The 11480-nt window shown below is 39.1% G+C and overlaps 1 protein-coding gene across 1 annotated transcript; it reads left to right on the top strand.

Moving 5' to 3' along the window:
* The first annotated feature begins 6 nt into the window (after window positions 1–6).
* LOC121294173 (eukaryotic translation initiation factor 2-alpha kinase 1-like) lies at window positions 7–11396 on the top strand. Its single transcript, XM_041217779.1, has 16 exons — window positions 7–89; window positions 451–689; window positions 2049–2216; window positions 2334–2470; window positions 2603–2634; window positions 2769–2868; window positions 3092–3172; window positions 3272–3371; window positions 3825–3882; window positions 4110–4500; window positions 4740–4848; window positions 6537–6643; window positions 9653–9773; window positions 10136–10215; window positions 10583–10816; window positions 11113–11396. Exons 2-16 carry the CDS (start codon window positions 548–550, stop codon window positions 11242–11244), a joined length of 1992 nt encoding a protein of 663 aa, XP_041073713.1. The 5' UTR covers window positions 7–89; window positions 451–547; the 3' UTR covers window positions 11245–11396.
* The last annotated feature ends 84 nt before the right edge of the window (window positions 11397–11480 follow it).

Here is an 11480-nt window from a genome sequence, read left to right as displayed (position 1 = left end):
CGAGGTGAGCCAGGCGGAGAAAAGGAAAACGTTCCTCCGCGCCTGCAGGGGTGCTATTGGCAAGAAGGACTCCCACCGGCGTCTCTGTGGTATGTTCATAGTGTGCACTCTGATTGTAACACATTGCACCGTTTTTAGAAGGGTTATTAAACGTATTATTATTGGACAAAGGCGTCTGCCAAATAAACTGACAATAATAATAATAATAATAATAATTTGCTGTCAATCGGTGACAGTTTAATCAGATTTACGCGAGAAACAAATTGTATAATTTGTAGATAATCCCTAGCAGAGATCCTGCAGTCGTTTTTTGGTTTTCCAAAATAAGCCATAAAGGCGACAGCTAGTTTGCGGGTCTTGAATGATATATTTTTCATCAGAAGTACGTTAGATCTGCGCTATTATGTCTGCCACTACAACTAAGGTTTTATGTTTTTATTTTATTTATAGTGCCTAAAAGATAAAGTTATCGCGTCCGCTGTCATGTGTGCAGTACGGTACGCCTGCCCTGCAAGTTAACAGAAACTGAGGCGAGTTATATTTAGAAATGTTTCATGGAAGAGGCTCTGTCTCAGGAGAAGGTGGTGCGAGCGGTCTGTCGTTAATCTACGGGACTCAACTGTCTGGCAGAAGAAATGATCACAAATTGTGCTTGGATTTCCCCGAAGAAGACGATGTTCAGTTTGACAGTTAAGTAATCTGTACCACGTGTTGGATTGGTTGGTTGTGCAAATACCGGGCAGATTGTGTAAGATTAACACTTTTCAATATACGAGCAAAGAAGTGGGCATTGGTAACAGCTGTCTTTGTAAATTACCATGTTTAAAAAATGTCGCTTACGCAATGAATAACATTTGCGGTGTATGTCCGGTTAAACAAAGGTCGAAGGATCAAGGTTGCAGTAATCTACTAAAATGTAAAGATAAAGCTGGTGGTAATCTGTTCCTTAAGGAATATCTTGTAGTGTAGTTTTTAAAATACCGAGCCATACACGAAATTACTTTCACTAAAGAACAATAGCTAGTGTGTGTGTGTGTGTGTGAAATATATAAGGTGGCAAGCCTTACACCATGGTCATTACAGTTATATTTTATATATATATATATATATATATATATATATATATATATATATATATATATATATATATATATATATATATATATAACTGTAATGACCATGGTGTAAGGCTTGCCACCTTATATTTCTGATCCAGCCCCACAAGCCAGAATTCCTCATGTATGCGCATTTATATAAATAAAGTAGCTTGTCTCATTTCCAAAATTATTTGGCTTACAGGGTTACATCATTTTCATATAATCCAAAAAGACGCTGATTTTACACAATTATTTTATAAAATGTCAACATTGGAAATACAAGCGTGGAAACATAAATAAATAAATAAATAGGTTGCATTAAATCTAGTAAGCAACTGTTTACTTTGTTATTTTTTGTTACACATATCTGCATTAAGGCGGTTGTGTTTCAAAGCCTCGTTAGGGTTTTGTTTTTGTTAGTGGCCAGGGCGGCTGTGTGTTGCAATGAAGATACGGTGTACACCCATACACACCCTCCCTTAAACAAGACAGAATGATGAATAAACCTTAGTTGGTATTTCTCTATATATCTTTTTAACTATTGAAGTGCCAGTGCCCTCTGAGGACAGGCTAATTTGTAATTGTTTGGCGCATTTGTAACTCTAATATAGTCATTATTTTAATTTCCTTTTGTTATTTCGTTATCAGCAAAAGCTGAGTCAAAATATAATGTATCAAATGACATAAATATATCAAATGTTCAGCTTTTTTTCAAAATAAATAAATAAATGGGGTACTTCAATGGATTAAAATGAGCGTGTGATTTTTGTAAGCTTTGCTGTAGGGTGAAATGCTTAAAAACAGCCCCCGAATATTTAACATTGCGGTGGCCTATGGTTTTAAAAAGTTGAGAAACACCAATATAGATTATTCACAGTGCATTGTGTGGGTTTGTAGTTTTCAGATGCTGCAGTTCTTAAAGTTTTTTAATCTTTTTTTTTTTTTTTGCAGCTTCAGACTCACCCGACGAGTGTGAAGTTGTGATGGGCACCAAGAAATACCCCTCGATGGTGGAGCTCACTGCCGTGATTCCGAACCAGCTCCTCTTGGGGTCTCTGCTGGAACACCTGTGCTGCGTCTATGAGAAAGACCCACAGCGCTCACGAGTTCTGTTTAAAGGTTGCTAAATGCACAGCATGAGCTAACCGTGCGCACTCTTTGTTTGTATGTCCATAGACATGTATTGCCCTGTGGTGGATATCCCAGTATTGTTCTTTGCTTTTTACCTTTTCCCAGTGATATGTCAGAAAATGGCGGCCATGAACCTGATTTCTCCATTTGTGTTCAGCGACGAGTTCAGTACCGTAAGGCTGCAGCACAACCAAGCTTTTGCCGAGCTACTCCAAGCAGCAAGCCGCACACTACATCCACAGGTAGGGAAGCAGCCGGAACACAAGAGACTGTTGACTTTTCATGTATTACTATATTAAGTATATATTTATAGTATTAGCTACAATATCTTTGAGGTAGCATTTTAATTCCAACTTGTCTTTCCTTGATTTTAGGAACTAAGACTTGCTGAGTCCAATATGCTCAGGTATTGATCTTTTTTAAATTACATTTTGTACTTATTTGTCACTAACTGAGTGAATTAAACACCCCTATGACCCAGGAATCATTCACAAAAAGTCTCATTCTAGCAATTTCTTTTTTTTTTCTTTGTCTTCATAGGAATAATGCCAGACTTAGCAAAGCACAGACATCTCGATACCTCAGTGAGTTTGAAGAGATTGCCAAACTTGGGAAAGGAAGCTATGGGAAAGTATTCAAGGTACTGCAACTCTCTTCCAGTACTGTATCGGAATGGGCATTTTCTCAGAGTTCTTGACTTCATGTTGGGGAAAGCAGACTGCTCCACCTGCTGTTATCTGACAACAGCTGCTTGGTTGATTGAAGTATTGCACTGTAGTGAGTCTTACTGCTGAACCTGCCAGTAAGATGAACGTGACCCGACAGTCTTACTGTGTCACTAAGAAGGACTATTTCCCTTCCAGGTAAAAAACAAGCTGGACGGTCAGTTTTATGCAGTGAAGAAAGTTATTATCAGGAAAGCTACAAGGGACGGCTGTTTAAAGGTGGGTTGTTATTTAAACTGTTCTGGAGCATTGATTCCCTCCTGTGTGTTGACCTCTGATAAGTGACGACAGCATGTATTTATTTATGTTTTGGCGCAGGTTCTCAGAGAAGTTAAAGTCCTGGCTGGTCTTCAGCATCCTAATATTGTGGGGTATCATACAGCCTGGATCGAGCATGTGCAGCCACTGCTGGTAACAAGTACGTTTTTGTGTAGCTATACCAGTGCACCCAGTACACTTATTCTTTATCAAGGGTTTTGTGTAAGAGTTTATGTAACATTTTATTTTAAATGCATTTTAAATGTTAGACCTGTTTGTATGTGTCTTTGTGTTGATTCTGTTATAAAGTATTATGGCAGAAAAATGTCCCTCTTGCTATTAGAATGTATTTACACAACCGTTTACACTGACTCTTTTACTCATTTGTAGTGTAGTAGCCACATTTATTGCTGGTTTGACATTTAGGCATTTTCTATGGAAGGTTTTGTCCGCATTACTAAATATTGCAGATGTATTTGTTGATAGTAACAAAGGCTGATTTGTAAGTAGGTCTGCCATGATATATATGCATTATTGTTGAAGACTGAACTGGTACTTGATCCCATCTTTGTGAACCTGTTCTTAAATGAACCTGTTTGTTCTCAATCTTTAGCCTCATCGCCCTGTTTTCGTAATTTGCCAGCACTGGAGAAGCCTTCAATGCAAGAAGAGTATGTAAAGGGTTTTTTTTTTTTTTAAATTGATCACTCTTCTCTTTTTTCATACAAAATTGGCTAATGTGGTACATTGTTATAGTGGTTATGTGTTGTTTTTTTGCGGTCAAAAATATAGGTTTATTAAAACATTATTAGCAAAAACCAAGATATTATTTATTTTGGAAAGGACAGTAAAGAGGAGTTACTGAGCTGACACATTACCTCCTCCCCTCTATGTACAGTGTGGAAAGCAGCAGCAGCAGCACTTCTATAGTCTTCGCCAACTCCAGCGCTGCAGCCGTCAATAAAGAAGCACTGCCCAAACTAGACTGGCGAAAGGAGAGTTCACAGGGTACCTCATCCTCTCAGAGAGTCGACAGGTCCCTAGAGGAGAAGCACGGTCTCCGGGGTTTATCTGGACACTGTCGTAAAGGAGTGGTGGAGGACGTGGTTCCCTGTGCATACATTGGGTCCCCCAGGACTGAAGCATTCGACGCAGACAAGAGCTCGGGTGGGTCTGTGCCCACAGACTGGAGAGACTGGATCACTAACAGCTTCTGGACAGAGAGTGACAGTCAGCTCTGGAGCGAGCAGTGCCCACAGAAGGACAGGCGTGTACACAGATACTCGGAGGTATGGGTCTCCACACATGCACAGCTGTATGGTTTTCTATCGCATAAAAAGTGTACTATTTAATCTGTCAGAGTGAAGATTTAGTCACACGGACCAAGGCTCTGTATCCCCTCAGAAATGCTTAAATTGTAACAAATACCGCTCCCAAGAAAAGGAAATGGCAATTCCACAAAGGTGCTTTTTCTAGTGGTTTAGAAAAGAAGAGGACCTTGCTAAATATACATGTATTTTCTTTTTAGGTGCAGTTCCACCTCATGCTGTACATGCAGATGCAGCTCTGTGAGATCTCTCTGCAGGACTGGATTTTAAACAGAAACACGGGGCCAAGAGAAAACTCAGCTGCTGCTGGTGAGAAAAGCAATCTATTTTTGTTTAGTTAGATTAGTATAAATATATTTGCAATGGCACATATGCATGCTAATAAAATAGTATACAGTGCCTATAGTAAGTATTCACCCCCCTTGACGTTTTCACAGTTTGTTGTGTTACAACCTGAAATCTTGATGCATTTAAATGGGATTTTTTTCCTTTGATTTACACAACCTACTCAACACTTTGAAAAGGCAAGAGAATTTTTTATTGTGAAACAACAGTTAATGAAAAAAAACAAAAAAAAAAACTGAAATGTCTTGGTTAGATAAGTATTCACCCCCCTGGGTCAGTACTTGGTAGAACCACTTTTGGCAGCAATTACAGCTGTGAGTCTTTTGGGGTAAGTCTCTACCAGGTTTGCACATCTGGATCATGCAATATTTGCCCGTTCTTCTTGGCAAAATTGTTCAAGCTCTGTCAAGCTGGATGGGGATCATTGGCGGACAGCAATCTACAAATCATCCCACAGATTGTCAATTGGATACAAGTCCGGGCTTTAACTGGGCCACTCTAGGACATTCACTTTCTTGTTTGTAAGCCACTCCAGTGTCGCTTTGGCTGTGTGCTTGGAGTCAGTGTCCTGCTGAAAGGTGAATCTCCGCCCCAGTCTTAAATCTTTTGCAGACTGAAGCAGGTTTTCCTCGGGGATTTGCCTGTATTAAGCTCCATCCACCACCATGCTTCACAGTAGGGATGGTGTTATCTGGGGGATGTGCTGAGTTGAGTTTGCACCAGACATAACGCTTTGCATTTAGGCCAAATAATTCAATTTTTGTTTCATTGGACTACAGAATCTTTTGCCACATCTTTTCAGAGTCTCCCACATGCCTTTTTGCAAAGCTGGATTTTACATGCAAAGCTGGATTTTACATGCAAAGCTGGATTTTACATGGGCTTTTTCAGAAATGGCTTTCTTCTTGCCATTCTTCCATGCAGGCCAGATTTGTGGAGCACCTAAGCGATTGTTGACACATGGACAGTTTCTCCCATCACAGCCATGGAACGCTGTAGGTCTTTCACAGTTGTCATTGGCCTCTTGGTGGCTTCTCTGACCAATGCCCTTCTTACCCGGCTGCTCAGTTTGGGAGGACGGCCTGCTCTAAGTAGATTCTGGGTGGTGCCGTATACCTTCCACTTCTTAATGATCGACTTGACTGTGCTCCAAGGGATATTCAGTGCCTTTGAAATCTTTTTATACCCCTCCATTGATCTGTGCCTTTCCACAACTTTATCCCAAAGCTCCTTGGTCTTCATGGTAGTATCTTTGCTTTGAATGCACTACCCAACTGTGGGACCTTAGAGACAGGTGTATTTAATCTGAAATCATTGAACCACTTTTATTGCACACAGATGGGCTCCATTTAACTTATTGTGTGAATTCTGAAGGCAATTGGTTGCACCTGATCTTATTTAGGAGTGTCATAGCAAAGGGGGTGAATACTGATCTAATGAAAACTTTTCAGATTTTTATTTTTAATTGATTTGTTTTTTCACCCATGGAAAAGTGTTAAGTAGGTTTTGTAAATAAAAGGAAAAAATCCCTATTAAATACATTAAGATTTCAGGTTGTAACACAACAAACTGAAAACAACCAAGGAGGGTGAATACTTCCTATAGGCACTGTACATAATAAACTACTAATATTCAATGTATTTAATTACCAGGTCCTTACTACCTTGTTGATGCTGAACGCTCAATAAGCATCTTTCAGCAAATACTGAAAGGTGTGGACTACATTCACTCCATGGGAGTCATTCACAGAGACTTAAAGGTGAGTTATTGCTGTAGATTCTTAGGTATAAAACAATTATAATAGCAAACGAGCAAAACAGCTTAGTCGTGGGAAGCAGTGGTTGAATTGTTTGCTTGCTTGTTTTCTTACTGGTAAAGTGAATTTATTCTTCCATATGCAGAACTCAGCACCTGTATTGCATTTAAATATACTGGTAATTCTACAGGTCATAAAGAGTCAATCTAAAATATCTAAAAAAGTTGCTTTTTTCATCCCTGAATTTTATCATTTTATTCTGTTGTCTCAGCCTTGAATTCACAGCGATGTCTACAGTGTTATTGGATAAATGGTACCCTGCCAAAACAAATTGAAGGAGAAACTCTAGTTTAGTAAATCTGGTTTAAATTAGTCAACTATTGAATGTAAATTCATGGTGGATGAAATTCTGCTAGATAGGCATTGTGCCAACCCCCACTCTTGGATAGAGGAATGAGGCTTTATTTAATTGCAGAAGGGCTTGTCTTTATTAGTACGTTGGCAGTTTCATGACACTGAGTGTACGTGAGCAATGAGGAAGCTTCACCTATTCCAGCAAGTTCACGTCTTCAAAGGCGTGTGTCAGCTCTTCTTGAAGTGATGGAAACGTCCCTCTGACTGGGCCAGCTACGTTCACGTGCTGGGAGAAATCCTGACAGCTGTAGACAAAACCCAACACCACTTTGGGTAGGATCTGCTTCAGCTTGTCCTTGTGCTTCTCCCCGTAATGCTTGGGGGCTTCAATCCTGCAGATATCCTGCAGGTCCAAGGGCTGCTGCGTGAGGTGTAGCAGGAAGTCTTTCTGATCCTGGCACTCGAGATAGAGCAACCCGCTGGGCAGGAGACCCTCGTTGTTGGTGATCTTGAGCGGGTAGGTGAGGGTGAGCAGCCTGTTCAGGGGAGATGTGCTCTTCAGGGTGAATCGATGTTCCAGATCTTAGATCCCTGCAGGCAGCAAACATGCACGGGTCCATACATACACACACATATACATGGACAGGTATGCACAAATTATGGAAACAACCAATGATTTACAGCAAGACTAGGAGTTTGGATCGTATTGCCTATTTTTCCTTACTCAGACACCTTAAATTCCCTGGTATCTGAATAGTTTGTCTCCTTTTTAAAATCTGCAAAAGATTTTAATGAGCAATTCACAAGTATAATAGAGTAGTACCCCAAAGTGTTCTCCTTTTTCTTGGTTAGCAGTAAAACTGGGAATAGGGAGTTTGTTGCCAGATAACTATTTTGCGCACAAAATATCTTGGTAAGCCTGAATAGAAAATCGTCTCCTCTAAAAATAAGCAGTCTGTCCCACAAGTGCTGTGGTCCACTTGCTACCAGTGCAGAATGTCTGGGTATGGCAATTTCTCTAATTAAATAATGCCCAATCTGAGAAACGTGTTTAACCAACCTGACTGCTAATACTTGACAAGTTTAAATAACAAAATCTAAAAAAGAACAATAAAAACCCATTCTAAGATTGTTTAACTGAGCCTACCTGACTAATGGATTGGCCCCTGACTGAAGCAAGCATTGTAAACTCCTTTCTTTTCAATTGGTCTTAAATATTATCTTTTATACAGGAAGTACATTCCTTATTTCATTACAGTGTACAAAAAATAAAACAAGCAAAATAAAAACACGGATCTACTTTCAAAGGAGCTGACACCCCAAACCCAAATTGAGTCTGGGTTTATATTTCTATATGTTTTTGAGGACCAAGACAAAAGAACAAAACTGACCCGGGCTAGTACTGTACTTTAGCATTCTACTGTAATGTGAGACTAATTTGAAGCAAAGGGAAGGAAGCGCAGTTTTTCAAGACATTGATTGGTTCAATCACCGAGGGAATCTTTGTCAAGTTACTGGTGCAACCTGACTCCCCTTTCACTATCGCCTCCTGAAGCCTGGCATGAACATTATTTGAATTCGTTTGACAACTTTTCCTGCCGGTGAAGGATAGGCAGCCTGTGATGCTTACAGCAAGGGTTGGTGTGACCCTTATTAACGTTGCCCATTAAGAAATATTGTTGTGACTACAATTGAGTAAATACAAATAAATACAAATTGGCGGTAAATCTAGCCCCACTGTAATTCCCGAAGGGAATACGTTTAGTAGATTTCTTGTGAGCTTCGGCGTTTTGTGTCATCCAAAATTATGACGTAACATATGTATCAATGTTACCTGTGCGAACGGTATATCAATGGAAAAATAGATTATTAGTAACCAGTAATGAACATTGATGGTGTTAGTTCTGCTGAAAATGTCTCGTTCACCCTTTCATCGTATACAATAAGAAAAACATTCTTACAGTGAGGGTTAGTATTATCATTACCCATTAATGAACTAATTAAAAACTACTTTTAAAAAAAAGAATGAAAACGTTCGTTTTTATTGGGGCGGTTCTGAGTGAGGTTGGTTGTCACGCCGTAGTAACTGTTGCTACCCGGTTCTCAACAAATCTGCATTTTCATTGGAAAGGCTTCTGTAAATGGAATGGGAAATATTTACATCCCGACTAAACGTGGACACGATCTCTTTGAAAGTGTAATAATAATATGAAAGGTAAACGGAATATGTTGTGCACATTACTGGTAAACAGTAAGACCCGAATTATTCCTACTAGGAGGCAATAAGACCTGATTTTTTTTTTTTTTTTTTTTTTCGAGTGGTGATTGATCTTTGATGACACCCCCCCCCAATAAATAAATAAATGAATTAATTAAAAACCTGTGTTTCAGATTGTATAAGTAAATATGGTTTCCGACACAAGTCTACTCTTTCAGAATGCCACGTTTGTTTGACAGTGACGTTCGGAAGCATGATGCAAGTCTTGTGAGGATCCTGAAATCCCCTACTTTTTGTGTTGATGGCTCTATAGTGGCAATTAAGCGAAAGCTCTCTTTCCCAGTCATTAAATTAATGAGAGCTACTAATAATCTTTTAAAATTAGTTTAAAAAGTATCAGATAAGGCAGAAAAAAAAAAATACGTATTTACCCTTTTCAGCCAAGAAACATTTTCCTTCATGGACCCGATTGCCATGTCCGAATAGGTGATTTTGGGCTGGCATGCAGAGATATGATCATTGAAGATAACGAACAGCTGTCTCCAACTACAGAGACCAGCGGTAAGTAATTAAAACGTAATATTCGTGCGAGTACTATAAAATGAACTCCACTAGAAAAGCATTTTACTAAAGCAACGACTGCACAAAACGTCCACAAACTTTGTGGGTGCAATTGTATTTTTGAACACACATTTCTTCTACTCAAAAGTTTCTGGACTTTCTTTCCATTCTCTGACTGAATCCCCTGGAGCACTTTATGCATTCGAAGTGAATTGTATAAATGTGGTGTATAATACCACGTCTGAATCAGAGTAATTATTCATTAGATTTTAATTTTGATAACTGCAGGAATATTTTCAATAAATGACCCCCTAAAAGGAAAACAAGCATGGCCTGTGATTTCTGAATTTGTCTTCATTCAGGTTTTGCACATACCTTAGGAGTTGGAACGTGTATTTATGCTTCACCTGAACAACTTGAAGGATCCTGTTACGACTCAAAGGTGATCCCTTGAATCTGGATATTAAATGGGAAATGTGTTTCATGTATAAAAATATAACACTGCTCAATAGAACTGTACAAACTCACCAGGCTTCTGCCACTATTTACACTTTCAAACTCATATCAGTAATATTTTCCTAATGAGTAATTCTTATTGAAGTTTGTGTTTTGCAACTAATGGGCAAATGAGTCAAACAAATGAATCAGCAGCTCCATATACGGATATATATGTAATGAAAAGTTTTGTATGTACATGTATCTTTTAAAATCAAACCTTTCCAACATTTATCACGATAAAATCTACAAATATACATTATTTTCTGCTATATTGCTGAGTGCCACACCTGTGCCTGTGTCTTGCTTTGCAGTCTGATATGTACAGCATGGGCATTGTGGCTCTGGAACTCTTCCTTCCTTTTGGAACGGTGATGGAGAGGGTGAAGACCCTGACTGCACTGCGGGAGGGGAGGATTCCCAGCTCCTTCACTCAGCAGTGGCCTGTTCTTTCTAAACACATCAAGCTGCTGATCAGCGAGGTGTCTTCCTGCAGACCGAGTGCAGCACAGCTGCTGCAGAGCGAACTCTTTCACAACACAGAAGAGGTGAGGATTAACAGGGGGTGGCTCCACCCTCGCATTTCACCCTGCTTGTTGTACGTATTGCAACCTAGAATGACGTCTTAACACATTTTGCTTTTGTATATATTTCATTTTAACACTGATTCATCGTAAATTCATTAAAATGGTGTTGCTGTGGGATCAGAGGATGCCCAGTGAACCTTCAGTTCTCCTGAGCTGTGTGGGGGAATTGCTGTGGCAAGGGGAAATATTCATTGGACACATAATTCTTGGTGGAACAAATTGTAATTCAAATTGGTTTGCATTTGTTTCTTTGGCAGGTTATTCACAGTTTGAAAAGGACAGTGGAAGAACAGGGTGAAGAAATTGTAAAACTGAAGGAACAAATCAGCCTGCTTCAGAAAGGCCTTGGAGACGAGACTACTTCTCCGCTACGTGAATCGAATGTATGAAACAAAATTAAGACAGAACAAAGAGTGAATTTGTAACTATTCAAAATCTGTTGTAAATTTCATAAATATATTCATTTTTGTATGCTTGTACAGTATTCCTAGTTGTAAACAGCTTCAAATAAACATACATGGGTATTCAAAACGTACTATAATTCCCTTTGGTACTTTTGCATTAATTTAGACCTCTCAAAACAAAATATGCATATTAAAAAGAATTAATAAGGGCAACAGGTAAT

The sequence above is a fragment of the Polyodon spathula genome, chromosome 18 (assembly GCF_017654505.1).
Source record: "Polyodon spathula isolate WHYD16114869_AA chromosome 18, ASM1765450v1, whole genome shotgun sequence".
NCBI classification, from domain to species: domain Eukaryota; kingdom Metazoa; phylum Chordata; class Actinopteri; order Acipenseriformes; family Polyodontidae; genus Polyodon; species Polyodon spathula.
Note: the sequence above shows the minus strand (reverse complement) of the source record. Positions and strands in the feature narration are given on the sequence as shown.